The 24,422-nt window shown below is 45.9% G+C and overlaps 1 protein-coding gene across 5 annotated transcripts in view; it reads left to right on the top strand.

The window, feature by feature from the left end:
* The window catches only part of TNN (tenascin N), a 125,609-nt gene that overhangs the window by 36,352 nt on the left and 64,835 nt on the right, over positions 1-24,422 (top strand). For all 5 annotated transcript variants that reach the window (XM_049868524.1, XM_049868526.1, XM_049868525.1 and 2 more), the window contains exons 2-6: positions 9,548-9,982; positions 12,473-12,847; positions 13,592-13,855; positions 16,775-16,960; positions 18,251-18,340. In XM_049868524.1, coding sequence (XP_049724481.1) covers positions 9,583-9,982; positions 12,473-12,847; positions 13,592-13,855; positions 16,775-16,960; positions 18,251-18,340 — 1,315 coding nt within the window. In that variant the 5' untranslated portion in view covers positions 9,548-9,582. The remainder of the gene's footprint in view (positions 1-9,547; positions 9,983-12,472; positions 12,848-13,591; positions 13,856-16,774; positions 16,961-18,250; positions 18,341-24,422) is intronic.

The raw sequence follows: 24,422 nt of genomic DNA on the forward strand, positions 1-24,422 counted from the left end.
ACCCTTTAATATCCTAATTCTGGATCCACTTAAATGGAAACAGCCTCCAGTATTTTTAGCTGCTGTACAATTGAAATTAAAAAAAGAAGGGAGAAATGTGTATTTTTTTCCTTTCCTAGTTAGAATAAGAGAATGAGAGGGGAATTTCTCATTATCTCTTAGATGAGACCCTGCCAGGAAGAGGGGGAACACCCAAGAGTCCCCACTGGCTCCTCCTCTGGCCCAGGCAGGATTTAAACCCAGAGAGGGAAGCAGAGGAGAGGAGAGAAGGAGGGACAGACGGCAGCACCAGGGGGCCCATCTCACAGGTGGTGGAAGTGTTGGACGTGGTGCCCAGCAGCCCCTGAGGTAAGAGAGGCGCTCGCCAGAAGGCTTTACCTGTGAGAGGGGAGGAAGGTGGCCAGGTGGGGATGAGCTCAAGACTGAGGAACATGGCTCATGTCTGAATATCCAGGCAGCGTGACTAGTCTCTTATCACCTTATGAGAAACTAAAAGCAAATTAGCAAATATTTCTCAGGATCTAAGCACTGCATTCTTCATATCATCCTCTGTTCACTGTCAGGACTAAGTACAGTTGCCTTCTTACCAGGCCAAATGCAGTCTCTGTTGTATGGAATTTTCTACCTAGGTTATATTTTTATATAAAATGTTTCCTTGAAGTCTTGCATGTCCTTCTCGTCTTTATTTGGTTGGTTTCTTCACAATGTCAAAGGCCTTTTTTTTTTTTTTGTAATTTATCTGTTATAGCTCACTTTTTTTTTCTTTCTTTTAATCCTAAAACAGAACTTTATTTCAGTTGTGATCAGGAACTATTAATAACTTGCCCCTTCTCTGGATTTTTTGCATATCAATTAAGTTAATGTTTGCAAAAGCACTTGAAGAGCTTGATGCTTATTCAAATATTTTATTTTTACACATTTTAATTCTTATTGGTAAGAGGGCACCTTCTTTTTCCTAGATTTCTATGCTATTACCCTCACAATGCCTCAAAGAAAACATTTAGAAACATTGCAAGACAGGATGTAGTGGACTAGTTCTGGGAGGCTATCTTTTTTTTTGGGGGGGGGGAGCAGAGGGGGCAGGAGAGAGAAAGAATGAATGAAAAGGTAGGGTTTCACTTAAAAGCATGAAACTTGAGCTGATTATATAACCATTAAAAAAAGAACAAGTCCCAACATAAAAATAACACACCACCCACATCTGGACATGAGTTAGCCAAGGTGCCTAACGTCCACTGGGTTCTGGGAGAAGCCAAGGTGTCACCAAGGCATCAGGTGACACCCGCTCAGTCAGAACTAGAGATAAGTGATCGGCAGAGCACAGGATCCTCACGGAAAGAATCAGTGCCTTTTGGCATTTGGGTGTTTGTTGGCTGTGTTATCCAGACCAATGTTGGCAGAAGGAACTCAGGAAGAAATAGAGAGTATCAGCATTGGTATCATTTTTCCTAGAGAGGAGGAAAAAGCCCTTAGCATTCTTTCACACAGCTTCTATTGTCTGAAGGAATGCTATGCTGACTCTTGAGAAGGAAAAATTCGACAGGATGACTTCAAATCGTCATGTGGCTTCTGGTTTCTGTTCCAGCCCCGCTCTGTGGTTTGAAATGTAGGGTAGACTAAGGTCTGTTCCTGAGAAGATGCTAGAGGAAATCATGCTCAGGCCCAGTGGAAACTCTTGTCCATCCTTCGCTCATTCCAGACCCTTGGCTCTTATAGTGTCTGGATACAGACATGAGATCATGATTTAGGTTCTGTGGTAGCACTTGGATCCACTTGTCTGCGTTACTCATGCTAAGACCTTGGACCTGATCCATGGATGGGCAGGGGAATCTGCCTGGTCCCCCCACAGCACACTCACTGTTAATACCATCAGCCACTTTTGTAACATGTGCCATTATTCTCAAAGAGAGACCCACTGTGGGGGAGAGGGGACAGTGCAAATCCTTGGCAATTATCAAAGCCTTCCACACTTGATAGAGGGCTGGAGCTTTAAAGTTATTTCAATATGTGGAAAATCACATATCAAACTAAAGAAGGGAATCACAACTTTCATTATGTACTTCTCTTTATTATCATTCAGCTGAAGCAGTTTGTCATCAGATGCTTCTCACACCCATGGGAAAGAGGGCTCTAAGTGTATAAAGTAATACTTCATCATTCTGGAGACTGGGTGTTTAATCGAATTTGGGGAAGGAAAGGCCATGAAGTTAGGCCCTTGTGTCTATTTGTGCCCCATGGAAGCTAAGTGATGGTCTTTCTCTGAGAAAGTGGTTAATTTCTGTGGGGTAAATTGATGTCTTTTTCTGATGTTCAGGAAAAGCTTATGAAGCACTTAGCACAGGGCCTGGCACACAATACAAACAAACAAACCAGTTGACGTTGAGTTGATTCTGACTCAGTTCAGAGTAGAACTGTGCTCCATAGGGTTTTCAATGGTGGATTTTTCGAATTAGGTCACTAAGGCCTTTCTTCAGAGGTGCCTCTGGATAGACTTGAACCTCCAACCTTTCAGTTAGCAGCCAAATGAGTTAATTGTACCACCCAGGGACTCCTGGCATGTAACCGTTGTAGTTGCGTTGTGTTGTCAACTTGATTCCAACTCATGGTGACCCCATGTGTGTTACGGAGTAGAACTGCTCCATTTTCTTGGCTGTAATCTTTACAGAAGCAGGCCGCCAGGACTTTTCCTCCACGGTGCCATTGAGTGGGTTGGAACTACCAACCTTTCAGTTACCAGCTGAGTGCAAACTGTTTGCACTATGCACGTAATTAGTGTATAGAAAATGGCAGTTAACATTATCACCATCGATTTGAGCTTTTGCAAGTAGATTTAGATTTCAGGTGGTAAATCAAAACAAGAAATGAAGCCTGTAGCCACCCATGAGAAGGTGATTAAGTGCTGAGACTAGGTCAGGGACACTATCCTTTATCTTCTCCAGCTTAAGATACACGGGCACAGCTCTTCAGGAGACAGGTCATTGCATGGTGGTATGAGAGTCATCAACAAGAAACTGCTCACTTGTACATCACAGTGAACTAGGACAGTGGGGTGCGGAGTGTTGCCTAGAATATGACCATATTGACTTTTATCACATAAAACCAATTTTTCATTCTTGCCCACACCTGGCTGCCTTGTATCCTCCATGGAATGCCTGTGCAGAGAGTTCAACACCGCAGAATAGAAATAAAATGTTCCTATTACTTGGTTCATCTGGGGTTTGGCCTGGGAGAAACAGCAGTGCTTTGTAGAGCATATGCTCCTACATACTGAAGGAGAAAAAGACAGAGAGGTGAAATCAGTTGCCTAAGGTCTCTCTCTAGTTATGGATAAGCTGAGCCAGGGTAGATTCCTCAACCACCAGAAAACTTGCTCTCCTGGACTGAGGACATGGGTCAGAAGGCCCCAGAGTCACCCAGGTTGGAGACCACTGGCTAAAGGTGCCCTGAGAGAGTTTGGGGAAGGAGTGGTGAGTGTGTGACGTCTGTGATATCAGTCTCAACCCTAGTCACTGGCCTCCCTCACTTTCCTTCACAGTTCAGTGATGTCCGCCCTGTCATTTGAGGACAGGATACCTTAAGTGACTCCACTGGAAATCCATGATAATACAGTTTTTCTAAAACCTAAAGCAGTGCTCTCATTTGCTTGTGGTTAACTGCAAAAGCAGGATGAGGTAATGTGGGAACCAGAGAAAACCCTGAATTTAAGTATAAAGATCTATAACAGCGGCCGGAAATTGGCTACCACTCTCTTTGTGTAAGTAGTATTTTTTATGCCTGACCCAGCATGTGTGTCCTTCTTTGGAGAAAATGAAGTGAAATAGAGACCTCCCGGAATTCAGAGGTCTATCCATCTCCCCTGGCCAGGGCTTGATTGACATCTACCGCTGCAGACAGAAGTCTTTGTCTGCTTGTGTATTTCCTAGGAAGGAAATTCTTCAGCCTCTCTTGAGAAGGTGCCCAGGACTTAACCTCCCTATCGGGGAAACACTAATTTATCCTTCTAAGGTATTAGACCTGGCACAGCTCAGAGGAAGCGCAGGCACAGGATTTAGTTATTGATCTATTAATGATTAACTGAGCACCCCCGTGTGCTTTGGGTTTCCTTTATTTTCAGAAGAATCCCTCTCTTACAAGAAATATGGCAGCAAAGAGAACCTTTGGTCTTTTCTTCACATGTAGTAATCTTCTCATTTTCTTTCATATAGCAGGAAGATGAGGAACACAGAGGCAGGGAGCAGACCAGCCAGGTGTTTGATCCCAGCTGTGCCACTTAACTAGCTGTGTGTCCTTGGTCAAGTCACTTAACATCTCTAACTGAACTGAGCCAAACCCAATGAATTGCTGTTGAGTCAATTCTGACTCATAGCAACCCTATGGGACAGAGTAGAACTGCCCCATACGGTTTCCTAGGAGCGCCTGGTAAATTTGAACTGCCGACCTTTTGGTTAGCAGCTATAGCTGTTAAGGGTTTCTAAGCACCCTTAAAAAAGAATGATACTGACTCCCAGGATTTTGAGAATTAAATACAAATATTATTTATAAAGTGTTTAGCAGAGTACTCAACATTTAATAAACACACACACACAAAGAAAGCTGACAGCTAATATTATTTAATTCACAAAATAATGCCTTGGCCAGGGCTATGTTGTAAGGCTGGGGATACAGAGGGGATCAAGATAATCCTAGCCACTGCCATCCCTGAGCTTATAGGGTTGTCTGGGCCAGTAACATAGATCTAGATTTGAGAGTTCTCACTATTTGACTAGGAATTAAAGACACAGGGTTGGATGTGGTTACTAAGAGAGAATGCAGAGGGCAGAAATGCGAGGCCCTAGATATCTGTGTCTCTCTGAGGACAGAACCAGGGGACCATTCTTCCAGCTCATAGTCAACAGCACATACCCTAAAGAGTCTTTCTCAAAAAGCAAAATGAGGCAGCATTTGCCCTGAGTTTTAATGGGGCTCACTTCCCACTTTCCACACCACTCAGCCCTCCTCCCCCAGTTAGAACTAAAGACACCATCAGCTTCAATGAGACACAGGTACTTGGGGACACCTAGTTTCCTTCTGGGTATCAGGCATGCGTATTCCATGAGTGTATACCCCCATTGCCCTACACATTCCTGCAGCATTTTCCCCACTTTCCATGGGAAACTATTTCTCAATACGGTAATCATTACCATTTGGAAACTCATTATCCTGCAGTTTTCTTGGTGAAGTTTGGTGCCCAGCTTCCTATTCCCCACCTCTTCTTCTTTGTGGAGCTGTCTGTGGTCTGCTGCTCCCACTAAAAGAGTTGGTGAAGTCATCCCTTCCAGAGGCTCTTAAGCAGGGAAGAGGGTTTCTCCTGCCACGTGGTGGAGAGAGAGCCAGAAGGCTTCTCTTCTTGCTCATTACACTTGACAGAAGGGCTAGGTGGAGGATCTCCCCCCGCCCATCTTCTTTCTAGCAATCACTCTGCCCAGGAAAATCTGACATCAACGTGTGGAATTGAAGAAGCTGTAATTAGCAAGAACATCTTGTTACAACTCAGAAGTATGTCCTTGCTAATACAAGGGCTTCTGGGGTTTTTCATTTCCAGGCTTCAAAAACAAACAGGGTGAGACTGGACTTCGGGCAGCCTTGCTGTGGTTTATGGCAAGAGTCCGTGGCTTTTCTGCACGAATTCAGAACTTCTCCAGAAAACCATCTGCACTCCATTTATGTCTCGGAGAATAGTGAGCCTGGGGTGGGAGCTGGGGCTGGATGGCAGGGAGTGGGTAGAGAAGTCTGCTTTTTAGCTCTGTTGTTGCCCAGAATGGGGATTTTGGACTGTGGGACCTGGTGTGCTGCCATGTATGTAGTGGGCTGTTTTGAAATCAGTATGTGTTACTGTTGTGGAAGGCAGAAGAGCATGGGGTTAATAATGGCTTAGGTTTTGGAGACTCTGCACCTCGGTTTGAATCTGTGGCCTTACATTCATTAGTTGCATAATCTGGGGCAAATTGCTTGATGCCTCTAAACCACAGATCCCATCTTGGGCATTAAATGGAGAATATGTGCAGGATTGTTTTATGATTGGCCTGAACTTTAAGACAGCAATCAGGAAATACCATCATTTTTATCTTATACCTGCCTTCCAACTCACAATTCCTACCTCACCCCCATTCCCCAGACAAAGTCTCAAGCAATCTCTAGTTAACAGTATCTCTCTGAATTCCTCCAGACCAGAGGCAGGCACTGGTATCATTGCCGCCTCCTCCCACTCCCAGCAAACAAACAAACAAACAAACAAACAAAATCTCTAGGTAACAGTATCTCTCTTTCAAATGTGTGGGCACCTATTACCCACTGTCCAAATCCTAGGACAACAAGAAAATGTCCCACTGACCATTCCACGCCACCTGCAAAATGTTGAGTCTAGTGCCTGGAATGTAGTTAGTGCTCAGAAAAGTTGAGCTGCTGTTATTCTTTTTCTTCTTCTTACCAGTAAAACATGTTTTGGATAGCAGGAAGAGCCAAGAGGGAATGAGCGGGGCAAAGGAGGACATAAAGCAGAACTCTCCCTTGGTGCTGCTCTGATTAATTCACAGGAGTGGCAAATCCCTTGGGTACAACCTACAGGCCACCTGTCCAAACGAGGGAATGGCAGAGGGACAGGTATTTACCAGACTAGCCTATTATATTGTATCAGGTTCTCATATCGCTGTAGAGCAACACAGGCTTGCAATAAGACAACCTGAGCTCTGATCCTGGCTCTGCCACTTACTAGCTGGGTAGCCTGTAAGTGACTTTTCCTCTCAGGTCTGGTTTCCTCACCTATTGAATGAGGTAGCACTGACTTTACATAGCAACAATGAGGATTGATCCTGAGGATTGATGCGTGTGGCAATGCCTGGCACGTAGCAACAACTCAACAAATTAACAAGCAATGCCGTTGTTAGTGGCCTTAGAGTCGGCCTCGACTCATAGTGACCTTCTATGTAATAGAACAGAATGAAACGCTGCCTGGTCCTGTGCCATCTCCATGACTGTTGCTATGTTTACGTTCATTGTTTCAGCCACTGTGTCATTCCATCTCACTGAGGGCCTCTCTCACCATTGCCGACCCTCCACTTTACCAGCCAAGCCCTTTTCTAGCAATTGGTCTTTCCTGATGACATGTCCCAAATAAACGCGTGGAAGTTTCACCATCCTCGCTTCTAAGGAAAATTCTCGTTGTATTTCTTCTTAAGACTGATTTGTTCATTCTTCTGGAAGTTCACAGTATATTCAATAGTCTTCAACAACACCACAATTCAAGTGCATGATTTCATATTGTTATTTTTAATAATAATTTTGCTAGGGAGCTTCGTCCTCCATTTCCTCTACTTCCTGGTACTAAAAGAATGTCTGTTAAAAGTTAAACCATTTACCCAGTATTAGAACTTGGCTGAAAGGCTGTGAAGTTTAATTCCCTTTTGACCAATGTAGTTGTTTGTCTAGGCCAGCTCTTTTGGTTGTGATCTGGCTGATTCCAGCCACTGAGCTGGAAAAGAGACAGCATCAGAGGCAGGCATGTGGGGCGATTCTAGGATGCCAGTATAAGTTCTGCCTCTTAACTTGGGTGGCGGCTACATGGCAGTTGCCTTTACAAGAATTCATCAAGCTGTTACAACGTATGTTGTATGCTCTTTCCAATATAGGCATCATCCTTAGCAATAAAAGAGTAGAAAGAAAAGGAAGTCACACTCTGTAGTTGATTAAAAGCCAAACAAACCTTAAAACATTGACTGAACACTGTTTATGTGCTGAAGTCTCTGGGTGGTGAAAATGGTTAGCACCCTAGGCTGCTGACTGAAAGGTTGGGGGTTTGAGTCCATCCAGAGGTGGCTCGAAAGAAAGGCCTGCCAGTCTAGTTGCCATAAATCAGCCATTGAAAACCCTATGGAGCATAGTTGTACTCTGCCACGCATGTGTTCTCCATGAGTTGGATTCACCCTGACGGCAACTGGTATTATGTGCCAGGCAGAGCGTTGAGTGCTTTCCACATATGATGCAGTGAAGCAGGCGCTATCACTCCCCTTTTCAGATGAGGAAACTGAAGCTCAGAATAAACAGCTGTTGGAGGGTTAGATGTCTAGGATCTGTCTAATTTGTCTCTCCACCACAGCTGCTTCTCACCACAGGGTTAAGCCGCTTGGGAGGGCGAACCTGGGTGTGACTGGGGCATAGTTACGAGGAAAGGAATAGGCTTATTGACGTCTTCTGACTCCCTGGTACAAATGCTTATGAGTCTGGAGTTGGGTATGAGGCACCTCTGCAGACCTGTTTCTAGATGACTGCTGCTCTGAAGGTTCAAATGAGAAGTGCCCTCATGGCTAAGGTGCCTGTGAGTGAATGTGAGTAGCGAACTAAGTCGCTCGTGGTCCGCTCTGCCTTCACAAAGAATGAGCCATCCCAGATGGGGGTTGGGGACATTAGGGAAATGGGCTGGGGAGAGGGGTCGTTCTGCCCACTGTAGTGGCGAAGGAGGTAAAATCTAATGGGCTGCCCCGGGCTCGGTTGCCTGCGTGTCTGACACACCAGGCCACTCATGCACTGATTTGATTTCGGAATCAGTGGCTGAACCCCTCGGTGGGTGGGTGTGACTTTGTGCCCCAGTCTTGGGAGGGCGCTAAGATGAACTAACCTTGGGTCCTGTCCTCAAGACACTTATAGCCTAGAGGGACAAGATGCATGCAAAGTAACATGTAACACAACTAAGCCATCAAGAAACCACCAGAGAGGGACCAATACATTTCTCTGAATGCTTAGCAGAGGAGATCTTGTTTCCAGGGCTTGAGAGGGCATGAAAGAAGACTTTGGGGAGAAGGATTTTTATTAGAAATCCTCATCTGTGTGAAGCACCATGGCATGGTGCTGATGAGTGTGGACTCTGAAGTCAGATTGCCTGGGTTTAAATTCTGTCACTCTTTGTCATGTGCCCGTAGGCAAGTCATTTAAGGTAGCTGTGCCTCAACTTTCCTGTCTGTAAAATGGGGGTAATCACAATCTTGAGGATTGAGTGACTTAATCTATGTAAAACATTTAGAATAATGCCTGACACACAGCAAGTGCTCTATGTACAGTTATTATTGTTATTATTAATAGGAAGGATGATATTAGGGTTGTTGTAAAGACTAGGGATTAGTGGGATCAAAGCCTGGCACACAGTAGGCCACTAAATACAAGGCAGTGGCTCTCCTTGTTATTATTGAAGTGTAGATGAGTACAGAACTAGAAGTGAAGCGAAGGGCATCCCAGGTAGTGTGAATGGCGTCAGCAAAGATAGGAGGCAGGAATGTGCAATGTGTGAGTAAAAAAAACAAAAACAAACCAAGCCCAGTGCCCTCGATTCGATTCTGACTCATAGTGACCCTGTAGTGAGTAAGGAACAGAAAATAATTTGGTTCAGATCCTCAGGAGACAGAGGATGAACTCTTTCTGCTGATTTCTCAGCTTTCTGTGGACTCTTAGAGTCCATTACAAAGGCCAATTTCCCTCAACAAACCTCCGTGGCCTGCTTTTGCATTTTCTCTGAACACAGGCCTCCTGGAGAGTCTGCTCCCCTTCTCTCCAAGGATGAGTCTCCAGGGTATGATCTGCTTTCCCCTGGGGCTCCTGCTTGGCTCCATGCTCCTGGCAGCCTCAGCTCCAGCCACTTCTGAGTCCCAGGGCTGCAGCAACAAGGAGCAACAGGTCACCGTCAGCCACACCTACAAGATTGATGTGCCCAAGTCTGCACTGGTCCAAGTAGAGGCTGACCCTCAGCCCCTCGGCGATGATGGGGCCTCGCTCCTGGCTCCAGAGGAGGCTGAGGAGGAACAAAACATCGTCTTCAGGCACAACATCCGCCTTCAGACACCACAGAAGGACTGTGAGCTGGCAAGCAGAGTCCAGGACCTACTGGCCCGAGTGAAGAAGCTAGAGGAAGAGATGGTGGAGATGAAGGAGCAGTGTAGCATCCAGCGCTGCTGCCAAGGTGAGCTTGGCACCTAGTATTCATTCAACAAACATTTCATGAGCACCAGGTGTTCCACTTGTTGCTGGGTGAAAACCCCAGGTTTTGCTTGGCATGGCTTGTTACAGTCAAAAACAAGAGGCCGAGGTGGGAGATCAGAAAAAAAAAAAAAAAAAAAAAAAAACCAGTGCAGGACGCCTTTATTTTGTTGTACAAGGAAAGGCGCAATCGGGGCCCCTGCCTCCAAGACTGCTCACAGGCAGCTTGGGGAGGTGGGCTTTTACAGAGAGTAGACAAGGAAATGTAAATTCATCACGAATATTCAGGATTGACCTTCATGCAGGCGCTCAGAGCTTGGGGATGACTATGCATTTTCTTTGGACAGGATTCCACCCTGATAAAAAAGCTACAATTTGCTGAATATCTACTACGGGCCAGGAATCTTATGTACCTCATCTCTAGCTCTCAGAACTATACTGAAGAGTTTAGGAAACTTAAAGGAATTGATTTTCTTTCATTGGGACGTTAAGTCTCCAAGCAGAGGCGGGTTCATGCCATCTATGGCCCGTTCTTTGGTTATCTTGTCAAGGACAATTCTAGATGAATGCAGGTTTTCTGCTTGGTGTAGGAGGATAAGCCAAAGCGGGTCTCTCAGAAGGGTTGGGCTCTGAGGCTGCCTGCCTCACGCCGGCTGCATGAGCCCTCTGAGAGTTCCCACCTCTCACTCTGGGTTTTCTCGGGTCGGGGGAGGAGGGCTATGTCCTTGCTATTTGTTCATTTATTCACTGGCATTATTTCCAGGAGGCATCTGGGAGCCTGAGCAGGGAGAGACCAGCAGCTCGTGAAGTGAGTTTAGACTCCTGAGTTAAAGCTCCCAGATGATAAAGCCCGTAGGGGCCATTTTATCTATGGATCCAATCTCTACTCAAAGGGGCAGCAATGGGATGGAGAGGAAAGATCAAGGGCTTTGGAGCTAGACAGGACTGGGTACAAATCCCAGTTATACCACTATGTGACTTTGGGCAAATTCCTTTAAGTTTCTTAAACTCTTCAGTATAGTTCTGAGAACCAGAGATGAGGTACATATAAGATTCCTGGCCCATAGAAGATATTCAGCAAATTGTACCTATTTCATCAGTAATAAAGCACTACAATTTGATTTTACAAATAGTGAGTGTCCTCCCCCTACTCCTTTATAAAAAACAAAACAAAACACAAACTGTCCAGGCTGATGCAGATGATAATGGATGGTCCTTTGGCATAGATTTTTATGCCTGTAGGGATTGCTATCAATAGGACAAACCCGAAAACCCGTTGTCATGGAGTAGATTCTGACTCATAGCAGTCCTGTAGATGGAGTAGAACTGTCCCATAGGGTTTTCAAGAAGCAGCTGGTGGATTCGAACTGCCCAGTCTTTTGGTTAGTTAGCAGCTGAGCTCTTAACTACTGCGCCACCAGGGCTCTATCAGTAGGAGCACCTACTATACGTCAGGCCCAGAGCTAAGCACTGGGGACACTACCACAAATACAACGGTGTGGGCATCTCCCTGGAGGAGCTTTGGAAGTGTTTTTAGGAAGGAAAGAGTGTTCTGAGAAGCAGGAACTGGGACTAAAAAGAGGGCTGACTGGCTCCAATTGCCTCTGGCTGCATAGGGTCGGTGAGGGGGAGCTAGGTTATTCCGCTTCCCACCATCCCTTAATTGAGATTGGGCTAGGCTATTTTGCAGCTTCTACCGTTCCTCTGAAACCACCTTCCCGGGCTTCAATTTGGGCTCATTTCACAGCACTCAGCCTTGCTTGGTCCAGCTCCATCCAGCCAGGATAAGCACCAACTCCAGCCTAGCCCTGATCCCACCTGCCTCCCCAAGGGATAAGAACCCTTTCCTTAGTGTAAGCTCACAAGCTGACATCCAGGCTCTGGCATTTAAGGCCCCTTCATAGAAGGGGAAACCCTCGCGGTGTAGTGGTTAAGTGCTTTGCCTGCTAACCAAGAGGTCAGCAGTTCAAATCTGCCAGGCGCTCCTTGGAAACTCTATGGGGCAGTTTTACTCTGTCCTATAGGGTCGCTATGAGTCAGAATCAACTCGATGGCAGCGGGTTTGGTTTTTGGGTTTTTTCATAGGAAGGTACTGAAGAAATACCACCACTCCTAGGGGGAAGGTGGGTTTTTTCATAGGAAGGTACTGAAGAAATACCACCACTCCTAGGGGGAAGGAACCAGAATTCCGTAAGCTCCTGGGATGAGAAGGGAAAGGGAAGACAGTTGGTTCGGTAGCTTATCAAGCAGAGACAGGAGAAAAAGTTTGTAAATATCACAGATCACAGAATCTGACCCGGGTTGGAAAGCGCGGACCCCCAGCTCCCTTCCAGAGCCTCCCTCTGCCCCAAAGAAAGAACAGTGCAGCGCCCTAAAAATCACCAGCCTGTTCTTACGGTCTCCAGGGAACGAACGAGGTCCCCGCCCACGACTCCTCAATCCTCAGTCTACTGTCTTTCCTTCCCCTCCCCAGATCTGAGCCGCCACTGCAGCGGCCACGGGACCTTCTCCCCGGTGACCTGCAGCTGCCGCTGCGAGCAAGGCTGGGAGGGCGCCGAGTGCGAGCGGCCCTCCTGCCCCGGGGCCTGCAGCGGCCACGGGCGCTGCGTGGACGGGCGCTGCCTCTGCGATGAGCCCTACGTTGGGGCCGACTGCGCCTACCCCGCCTGCCCCGAGAACTGCAGCGGGCACGGCGTCTGCGTGCGCGGCGTCTGCCAGTGCCACGAGGACTACACGTCGGAGGACTGCAGCGAGCGGCGGTGTCCCGGCGACTGCAGCGGCCACGGCTTCTGCGACGCCGGGGAGTGTTACTGCGAGGAGGGCTTCACGGGCCTCGACTGCGCCCAGGGTGAGAGCGGAGGCACGCTGTGGCCCACCTGACTGTCTTCTCTCCCTGCACCCCTGGGCTCTACCGAACCCTTTAACCATGAATTATACGCCGTCTTAGGCAGGATGGCAACCTGTAGCCTACCTCAGAATCCCCTGGAGGGCTTGTGAAAACACAGATTGCTGGATCCCATCCCAGGGTTTCTGATTCAGCATATCTGGGGTGGAGCCTGAGAATTTCCATTTCCAACAAGTTTCCAAGTGATGCTTTTCTGGGGCCAGAACTTTGAGAACATTGGTCTTACGTGATCTAATGACTGTGTGTGGATAGGTCAGTATTGCCTCCCAATCAGATAACTAATAACTTCTGGCGGGGGTGGGGGGTGGGGGGGAGGTCATCAGAAATGGGCCTCGTACAGGCTCTGTCTGCATTCTCCACAGCCACCACCTTAAAAAAAAAGTGTTGCATATATAGTAAACCAGTCGCAGGAGAGCGGATTCTAACCCATGGTGACCTCATGTGTATCAGAGTAGAGGTGTGCTCCATAGGATTTTCAATGGCTGATTTTTTGGAAGTAGATCACCAAGTCTTTCTTCTGAGGCACCCCGGGGTGGACTCTAACTGCCAACCTTTTAGTTAGCAGCCTAACCATTTGCACCACCCTGAGACTAGTAGGTGTTCAATATGTACTCATTGGCTATGAATTCCATCCCCTCTTCCCCCATCTTCTCCATCTCCCACCCTCCACCCCCTTTTTTCCTTCAGTGGTCTCCCCCCAGGGCCTGCAGCTGCTCAGGAGCACCGAGGATTCCCTGCTAGTGAGCTGGGAGCCCCCTGGGGATGTGGACCACTACCTCCTCAGCTACTACCCCATGGGGAAGGAACTTTCTGTGAAGCAGATCCAAGTGCCCAAGGAGCAGAACAGCTATGAGATCCATGGTTTGATGCCTGGAACCAAGTACCTAGTCAGCCTGCGCAACGTGAAGAAAGAGGTTTCCAGCAGCCCACAGCATCTACTCGCCAGTACAGGTGAGGACGCAGCCAGTTGCCCACGTTTCCCTGGATTGGCCCCATTTTAAACATTTTCTTCCATTGTGCCTGCAGATATACTTGTACTAGTCAGGCCATTGACCTGATGTAGGGTTTGAAAAACACAGCTGCTACAATCCTAGTTCCAGAGAAGGGTCCCAGTCCTCTGTCCCCTCTAGGTCATTGGGTCCTTCCAGTTAATGATGGCAGCCTGCTGGATTGGGACTCAAAGGGTCCTCTCTGTTCCTGAGATTAGTAAGGTCTGATTGCCCTGTACCCAAGACAAGCAGTCAACGGGTACGCTTGTGTTTCCAGACCCTCACTGAGCCTCTGACACCATTCAGCAGGTTGGGATTATAGGGAGTCGGGGTTGGAACGGGGTATGCTGAAACCACTTGTGTCAATCAGATTCATCCCAGCAGGAAACAGCACAAATCAGGTAATGAAGATAATTTAATTAAAAGGTGATTTATAAAGGTGTGTGTAGGGATTGGCCTTGCCACCCCACCCCGAGGGGGCAAGGACTGGTACCCAGGGATAGCTATAGGAGAGAGCTGCCTGATGGGGTGCTTTTGGTAGAGGGCTGCAGAAGTCCACCTGGTCCCGACAGGGAGGGAGTGAGGGGATCAGTTGTCCAGTTGCTGTCTCCTCCTGTCCTCTCATGTGCTGGTGACTCCCACTGGCTAAACCCATTCAGAAGCCAGAGGGAAAGGGAACCAGGCTGATGTAGTTCCTGGAGGTCATCACCTAGGATACAGACCAAGATGGAAAATGACAGAGACTGGATCTGGAAGGGCAAGCGGAGTATCCAGTGTGGCACCAGTATATTTAGAAGGATAAGCATCACTGCTTACTCTTTAGAAATCCTTGTTTCCTCATGAAAGTTCTTAAAGCAATTTAGATTTTCAAGGGTTTGGAGAAACTTGGTTGTTTTTGTGAATCTAATTCATTCTCTCACTCAACACATCTTTACTGAGCACCTACTACATGCCAGGTACTGTTCTAGGTCCTGGTAGAGATGAGCTGCCTCCATTCTTAATGAATCGTGCCTAGAAAGAGGGAAGACTACAGCAAGTCTAAAGCTATAATCAGAAAGAAGTAGCAGCCACTCATATTAGTCAGGATGGGGATGGCTAGTCATTTTTTTGGTTTGGACAGTGTTCATGTTTTTTTTTCTGTGTTCACACATGATTACAGCGTGGTCTTGTTTTTGTTTTGCTCCCTCATGGCCACAGAGTAGCCTTGGCTGATGTTGATGTTCTGTGAAATTGTTTATATTCAACAGGAAAGCACCAAGGCCTAGCTGCGAGCACCAGGCCAGCTCCCAGATGCCAGGGGCTGCTTTTCTCTTTTTCACCTTTTTATCTGGTGCTGCAGACAGAACGGTGCCCAATGCACCCCAAGAAATGATGGCATGTGTTCTGAAACTCTCAGCAACCCCTCTTGGTTTCTTGCTCCAGGGATTTGTAAATTCCTATAGCCGTGAGGATTGCCTTTCTGTCTAATCTGATTCAGGTTAAACCCACTCTATTTGCTCTTCAGGGGACCTTCAGACTGAGAGACACTTATCTCCATAAAAATCTTGAATATTTTCAGTAACTCCCTGCTTTTCCATTTAGGGAATCTCTCCCAATTCTCTTACTAAGCCATGTAGGACCCCTTCTACAATCTTTGAGTCTCTTTCATCACTCACTTCTTGACCTGTTTTGAGTCCCTCATGGAATTCCCATCTTTGCAAGAAGTCTAAAAGCAGGACCTAAGGCTGGCAGGTGGAAGCCAACAGGTGGGAGGAAATGCTTCAGAGAGAAGGCCCCATGAGGTTCCTTATCCACACAGAGTGAATCAGAGGCTCTGGAAACTGGATGGACCTTGAGATCCCTGAGTTCACCCCCTGCCTGATGCACAAATTCTGTGAGCCACATCCTTGACAAGTGGTCAGTCAGCCTGGGTAGGAACACCTCCATGGAGGGGAAAGTGGGGCTGTGACCCAGAAAGGGAGGAAGAGCTGGGAATCTGGGGGACTTGTCTTCTCTGTTCCAGACTTCAAGGACCTGGGCATGGCCATTGGAATTCAAAGAGCTCCAGAAAGGACCTAGTCCTCCCTCTCCCTGGCAAAACTTCTTGCCTCAATACAGAGTCCATTACTTTATATTAGTCATTATAATTTTGGGAGTTTTTTTGGAGTGGAAAACTCTAGAGAGGAGCAAAACATTTCTTCATTAATACTTTACTATGAATAAACATCTCCAATAATTCTCCTCCCTCACAGGAAGGATAAGTTGGACAGTGTGAGAACACCAGGTACCTGGGGGAGGTGCTAACATTTGGTAGAAGGTACAGGAAGGATGCCCAGAAGGACCAAGTTAAAATTCAACTACTTTCTAGCTTTGCCGAAGGTTAATCCTCACAGGAAAATTTGAGAGGCAAAGGCTTCCTTTTGGGAGACTGAGGAAGCAGCTGGCTTGCATAATCAAGTTATGCTCTAGAAAATGTGAAATGCGGCACCCAAACTTCACGTGGTAGGGACTGAGCTTCTCATCCTGAAGCTGTGCCTGTGAGAGCAGGACTCTGTAGTGAAAGGGTGAATGTTCAGCTTGGTGCAGCCTGGGCTAAGTGGCTTGAATGGCTGTACTGAGAGGGGTAGTTCAGTGCTTGGCCCACGCTACCGTGACGGGGGTGCACATGGCATCTGATGCGGGAGTGGAAGGTTTCCTGGAAGGGAGCTTGTCCTCAAGGGACGATCTGAAAAACAGCAGGTTATTTGTACTTTGGTAGCTGTAACACACATGTTGAGGACTATGGCTTGAGGCTGAAGCCAGTTTTCAAGTGTGTCAAGAAGCGGTGCTGACGTGGTAGCCAACTGTCCACCAGAACCTTTGTTCTTACTCCTTTCTCTTGTCTCCCTAACCCTTGCCCTAGACCTTGCCGTGGTTGGCACTGCTTGGGTGACAGACGAGACAGAGAACTCCCTGGATGTGGAGTGGGAGAACCCCCCGACTGAGGTGGATTACTACAAACTGCGGTACGGCCCCCTGACAGGGCAGGAGGTGGCTGAGGTCACCGTGCCCAAGAGCAGTGACCCCAAGAGCCGATATGACATCACTGGTAAGAAGCCAATGCTGGGGATATGAGGTGTCACTGTAGGTGCTGAGGCAGAGACTGTGTGTGTAGAGTGGACAGGTGTCCCCACTGCTCAAGTGTGTCACAGAAGGTCCTGGGTCCCTAGGAATCCACCTGAACCCTCACCCCTGAGACTCCCAGACGCGAACCTACTCTGGAGGCACAGACCCTGCTCCAGCATCCCAGAGCTGACCCCAGAATCTCAGATCATCCTTGTTAAAAGATTACACGTATCTGACATGTTCTTCAGGTCAGCTAACCCTTTTAAGCGTGTCTCAGGTTGAATTTGATGGCATATAGAAATTCCTTTTGGAAGAACTTGTGTGTGTGTGTGTGTGTGTGTGTGAGAGAGAGAGAGAGAGAGAGAGGAGGGAGAAAGGAAGAGCGAAGAAGGGAGATTGGTTTGTTCAGCATCATCTCCTGCAATGAGTTCTTTTAGGAAGCTTGGGGTAGGGACAGTCCCTGTCCCAGATGCCTGGGCTAATGCTGTGGAGAGCTGGAAATTAGGTGGCTGCTAAGGAAATGGGGCTGTGTCAGGGTGGTTCAAGTTTTGTGACTTCTGAAGCTTATACAATTTTCATGGCTTTCTTTGAGAAAAGTAATACACAGTTATGAATAACCAAATTAGGTGTAGGCCCTTTGAAGGAGCCTGGGCAAGTGAGGAGCCCTGAGGCTTGTCAGCTTCATGGAAAATCACCCTCGGGGCTTTGTCGTTCTGGGTTCAGTTTTGAGAGGACTCCTTGGGGCTCCCTATGTTTGTGGGGTGGGGGTGATGATAAAGGGTGAGTATGTGCTGCATATACGCAGCACTTTGTCTGCATTTAGCTACTGCAGCCTGAATGTGTGTGTCATGAGGCACAACCATTCAAGTTCCTTCTACAGGGAAATAGCTAAAGAAAAGAAAAATCTAGGCTAGTTATTACAGTAAGGAGGGAAGAAACTTTCGAGGGAAAAGGATTTCTGGGAGCAGAAAAACATTTGGGGCTGTGAGTAAAATTGGAAAGTAAGTGCTAGGTGCCCCAACAAAGCGATGGAAACTCCATCAACTTCATCTCATCAGCTTGACCCTCTGCCCCTGGCCCATAGGCCCCCTCGACGATGCCTCCTATTCCACTGGTGCTGGGGCTCTTTGTCTGCTTTGAGGTGGAGGGTAGTCTCTGGGTGAGAACTCTAGGCCCTTCTCTTCCCATCACAAGAGAAACCATGGGGGAGAGACGTGCTGGTGTGCGAGTCCGGAACCTGCACTCACATTCTGCTCTGGCTGCATGTTTTCAGGTCTGCATCCTGGGACTGAGTATAAGATCACCGTTGTCCCCATGAAAGGAGAACTGGAGGGCAAACCGATTCTCCTGAATGGCAGGACAGGTAAGTGCTGCGTGGAAGCACTATGAACGTTCAAGCATGGTCACATTCTGATATTTTTCTTGAGTGCTTCTTCTCTGGATAAAAATTCTGAGCATTGAGAAATTCTATCCCTTTCTGTACCAACACCTGTTTTGGGGGGCAAGGGAGGGAGAGCTAACTTCTGTTTCTTGCCATTGAAAATTTCTTCCAGAGTCATGGATTCAAGGGAAAAAACCATTTCTGGCACCCTTCTGCTTATTTTGAGGATCTCTCTTGGCATAGTGGTTAAGCACTTGGCTGCTAACTACAAGGTTGGTGGTTCAAACCCACCAGCTACTCCATGGGAGAAAGATGTGGCAGTCTGCTTCTTTAAAGATTTACAGTCTTGGAAACCATATAGGACAGCTCTACTCTGTACCACAGGGTGACTCTGAGTCAGGATTGACTCGATGGCAGTGGGTTCTGCTTATTTTAATAGCTTTGATCACTGGAATATTTCTAAGGCGTTTTATTATCTTGAACCCAGGCACACAGCTCCATATCACCTAAAGACAGGCGGTCTGTAATTTTTTTCTTGTTACTCCTGTGTTTTTTTCCCAATGACTAACTCAGGTAGTTAGCTTCCTAATGTCAGAAGATATTAAAAATCCTCACATGGTAGTAGTAGTATATTTAGCTTCTGTGGATTGGGAAATATATGGTGACTAAATGTTATAAATCAGCAACATTTGACAGTAAATTTGTAATTTATTAATCACAACAGAATTTGAAAAAAAATTGAGCATATATACAAGACATACTGTGTAATTTTTCACTATGGACAATATTGAACTGTAGGCCCCTGCAATAACTAGGAGCCCTGGTGGTACAGTGGTTAAGAGCTCAGCCGCTAACCAAAAGGTCAGCAGTTCAAATCCACCAGCCACTCCCTGGAAACTCTATGGCACAGTTCTACTCTGTCCTGTAGGGTCGCTATGAGTCCCAATCAACTCAATGGCAATGAGTTTTTTTTTTTTTTCCATAATAACTGTGTGCTCCTGCGTTCCCCAATTTGGGAATTGATGATCTAGAACATAATGTCAGAAACCAGCAAAGAAGGTTTTTTAGAAAAACTTTTTAGGAAGTTTTTAGTTCTTTTCAGTTCAGTTCTGGTTGGGGTGGTGAGGATAGGGCAAGATGGCGCTAGAATTGAATGTACCATTTCAGCTGCCTAACACATTGCATATCTTAAGTATGAAAGAAATAATAGTTGGCCAATTGTAAAGAATACGAATATAATTTAATTTAAGAACTCTACACTATTGACTATGTAGCCTGCCTCAAAAGTGAACTAGTGAAACATTCCAGTGAGTTGGAAGATAGTAAATACTTCCTTGCTTTTGGTGCCTTTTTCTTTAGCTGTGACTTAATTGAGAACTGACTACATGGCAGTCATTATACTATGTGCCTTTCATGAATTATCTCATTTAATCCTTACAACAGTCCTATGAAGTAGGTACTCTTATTGTTTCTATTTCATATATAAGAAAACTGAGGCCTAGAGAAGTGAAGCTGAGGATCAAGCCAGGAAAATGGCAGAGCTGGGATTTGAACCCAATATGCTTCCTACTTGCGCCATCTGATCCTTCCTGTCCATTATTCCTTTCCTTTTTTTTAGATTTTTAAAAAATATACTGTTTGCTCCCTAACTAAAAAATTTTCTGTGACTTCTCCTTGCCATAGGGTAATATGTAACCCTTTTACCTTGGCCTCAGTGGGTCTGTCCAGCCTGGGCCATTGTTATTCTCACTACTTAACAGAAAGTCTTCCTGCAGTCTGACTGCTCTTGGGGTTTCTAACAGAGAAGGCTTATCTCTCTCTACACAGTGGGTTCGTTCATGTTGTTACCCCAGACTAGAAAGCCCTTCACTGTTATCTTTGCTGCTGTTAATTGCTGTCAGTTGGCTCCAAGTCATTGCGATCTTTTTTTTTTTTATATAGTGTTTTTGGTGAGGGTTTACACAGCAATTTAGGTTCCCATTCAACAATTTCTACACAAATCATTCAGTGACATTGGTTACATTGTTCACAATGCATGAACATTCTCATTATTTCTCTTCTGGTTGTCCCATTTTCATTAATCTAGTTTCCCTGCCCCCTTACAGCCTCATCTATGTTTTAAACTCATTGTTAATCATTTGGTCTTATATAGGTGATTTCTTAAAGGAGCACAATACTTACATTATTTTTGGAGCTAATTTGTTATTTAGCTGCAAGGTGACGATAGGGGTTAGTTTTGGTTCAAGGTTTGAAGGGTACCTCAGGTCAGTAGTCTCAGGGAATTCTCCAGTCTCAACCAGTCTAGTAAGTCTTTTTTTTTTTTTTTTTAAGGAATTTGAGTTCTGTTCAACATTTTCTCTCATTCTATCAGGGCCCATCTCTTGTGGCCCTGATTAGAACCATTGGAGATGGTAGACAAGCACCACCTAATTCTAGTCCGAGGGTAGAGGAGGCCATGGTTCGTGTAGACTATTCGTCCTGTAGACTAGTTTCTTCTTTTTTTATCTTTTTTTTTTTAAACTGTACTTTAGATGAAGGTTTACACAACAAACTAGCTTCTCATTAAACAGTTAGTATACATGTTATTTTATGACATTGGTTAACAACCCCACAACATGTCAACATTCTCCCCTTCTCAACTTTAGGTTCCCTTCCAGTCCTTGACTCTGGCTGGTGTGCCTCTTTAGTCTCGTTTTGTTTTATGGGCCTGTCTAATCTTTGGCTAAAGGGTGAACCTCAGGAGTGACTTTATTAATGAGCTAAAAGGGTGTCCGGGGGCCATACTCTCGGAGTTTCTTCAGTCTTTCTCAGGCCAGTAAGTCTGGTCTTTTTTTGTGAGTTAGAATTTTGTTCAAATTTTTCTCCAGCTCTGTCTGGGACCCTCTATTGTGATCCGTGTCAGAGCAGTCAGTGGTGGTAGCTGGGTACCATCTAGTTGTATTGAACTCAGTCTGATGGAGACCGCAGTACTTATGGTCCATTAGTCCCTTGGACTAATCTTTCCCTTGTGTCTTTAGTTTTCTTCATTCTCCCTTGCTCCTGAAGGGTGAGACCAATGAAGTACCAAGCCATCGTGATCTTATGTATAGCAGAAAGATTCATTGCGCAGTCCTGCAGCGTCTTCGGAATCGTTGCTATGTTTGAACCTATTGTTGTGGCTGTTGTTTCAATCCATCTCATTGAAGGTTTCCCTCATTTTTGTGGATCCTCCACTTTACACAGCATGATGCCATTTTCTAGTGATTGGTCTTCCCTGATGACATATCCAAAGTAATCAAGACAAAGCCTTGCCATCCTTGCTTCTATTATCATCTCTAGCTGTCAATAAATTCAATTCAGCACACATTTATTGGGGAGTACTGGGTTAGACACTAGAAATATGGTCTCTTTAGAAACTTTTGAATATAAGAAGTCATGGTTCCTGCCCTTCAGAGTCTCACAGTAATAATATCACTCATCCTTCCAGTCTTGGCTCAAATCTTAGCTTCTCCACTGAAGCCTTCTATGATCACATTAATATCACCCATCTTTGCCTCTGAGTTGCTAGAGCATTTAATCACATATGGCCTTGATTTGCTAGTTAACCTTTCAAGTGTATTATCCTAACTAGAATACGAGCACTCAAGAAGTGTTTTTATTGCCAATTATATCATAAAAGCAGGATGGGATATTTTATTGGATTACAGATAAATTACTGTAATGTGTCTTACCAACATAAAAAAAAAGAGAGAGACAACATTATTTCTAAGGTTAGGAAACTCAAACATGGCTAGGCTGGTAATTAATTTATGGGTAAAGAAGAATCTCTGTTTTCTGCAAATATCTTGCATCCCATGAGATGAAAAAGGTGCTGGAGTTCAAGAACAGGATAAGCCTGTGTAGGGAGGAAATGACACAGTCCAGGCATTTTCCATTTGACAAGTCAACCAGTGGAAACAAAGGGAAGGGGTCGATTGAAAATCCTCACCCTGTTAACACACTTAAAGTGCATTGAAGCACCTTCCAGAAATGCAAGGCTTCAGAAGTCTTAGGCTTCTCTATCAGACCTTCAGGGCCACACATGAGACAAGAGAGGCAGGTCACCAGTGAAGGGGTAATGGCATTCTTTTCCCTCAGTTTCTCCATCAAAATGAAAGGTTGAACTAAACGATTTAAAAGTTCCTTTTCTTGCCTTTTTAATGATGATGGTTTTTCTCTTAATAATTGCTATGATTCACGCCTTTCCATTGTGAGTATAAAACAAAAGACTGCTTACTTTGTTACAATTTCACAGGGTTTCATGTACATCAGATTACAACAGGCTAATATATCTACTTGTCAATAATTTTCTCAGAACATTCCCCCTTAGACTATGGTAGGAAATAGCAGTTTTGCTTCTCTTATAATCTTTCTCACTTTTTACTATTGTTCAAACACAGTGCTCCATTTGGAATGCCCTGGCCCCTAAAACTTTCCTTCCCAAACTCCTTCCCGTTCCAAGATGAATTCCTGCTGCATCCAGGGGTCCTGTTGTACACAGCAGGACTTCATAAACATTATCTCTGATCCTTAAAATAGCATTGCAAGCATTATTATCTGCATTTTACAGTTGAGAAAACAGAAGCCTACAGAGTTTAGGAGACTCAGGGTGAACCAGTTAATCAGTAGCCGAGCTGACATTTGAACTCAGGCTTGCTTGAGACCAAAGCCAATAACTTTCCAGAAGCAAAGCTAGAGGACCCCAGGAAGAGGGGTTGATCTCTCTGAGCACATTCTCTACCAGCAGTGCCTTTTGACCAATTTTATTGCCACATTGAGAAGACAATAGAGGAAACCTGTGAAAGCAAGACAGTGAACTGTACAGATGCTGTAGCCTGAAGGCACCCCTTTTCCATGAACTCACCTTCAAACCAGTGGCAGGGGTCCTGTCCCTCATATCTGTCCCCCAGCTCACATCTCTATAGATTTTAGACCCTGACTGTGCCATTTTCCACTGTGCGAGCTGGGTGACTCACAGTGAACATCGTGAACAGAGATACCTGTGGACATGTGCTCTGTGTGTTTCAGTGCAGACCGCAGACAGCCACTCCCTGCCCAGCCCTGTGGTCAATCTTGTTACAAAGTGGAATAGACTCTTCTAATGTGAATAGAGCTCCTAAGTAACCTGCCCCATATATCCAGATTTTTAAAATTAAATCTCTTTGAAATGGGGCTCACTTTTTTTCTGATTAACCATTCAAGCAAAGATGAGGCTCAACTACCAACCTTTACAAAAAAAACTTTACAAGCTTTGTCTTAAATCTCTTTACCTTCAGTGGCCCCAAGAAAGGTCCACCAGGGGCACTAGTGTCCAGCAGTAGGGAAGTTGCAACTGGAGGCAGAGGAAGTTGGGGCCAGTGGGGAGAGCGTGCTTTGTAGCCAAGGCTACAGCTGTAGCGTCTCTATGATTTGGCCAGCTACAGCAGCTACTGAAAGGCTTTGTTGCATGGAAAAACTGTTGAATGATCCCCACATTCCTTCTTGGCAGTGAGAGAGGCTTTGGCCATGCTGAGCTAGACTCGTGCTGAGCTAGACTCTTCAGGCCATGTGGCCTATCATGGGGGTCCTGTCTCTGAGGCCTTCCTCCCACTTTTGTGTCTCACATCTGATTCTCATCCTGAGAATTGTCAAGAGGAAGATGAAGTCTGTGAAGAGGCTCCTTCCAGCTTAAGTTGTTGTAGGGAATTGAGAGGACCAGGACTGGGGGATGAATGGGGTGGGGGGGAGTAGGGATGAGGATTGGGTTGGGAGGTTGGGGGGGTATTGAGAGGGAAGGAGCAGACAGTCTTGAGTTCTAGGCTGACCCTGCTTCTAACTGGCTCTGTGAGCTTGGAAAAGTCACATCTCTCTGGGCTTGAACTCTTAGGCTTCTTGTATCCCTGGCATGATATGGTTCTACCTTTCCTCTCTGTTCTTCATAGCCAAGATGCCTTTTCCTGGTTCTTCTCCATCCCTTCAGTGCTCTGGGACTGTCTGGGGGAGAAGAAGCTTCAGGGTTGGTTACTGCTTCATCCATCCACCCGTGTGGTTGTGGTGGATCTGTCAG

This window comes from Elephas maximus, chromosome 24, assembly GCF_024166365.1.
Source record: "Elephas maximus indicus isolate mEleMax1 chromosome 24, mEleMax1 primary haplotype, whole genome shotgun sequence".
Taxonomy (NCBI): Eukaryota; Metazoa; Chordata; class Mammalia; order Proboscidea; family Elephantidae; genus Elephas; species Elephas maximus.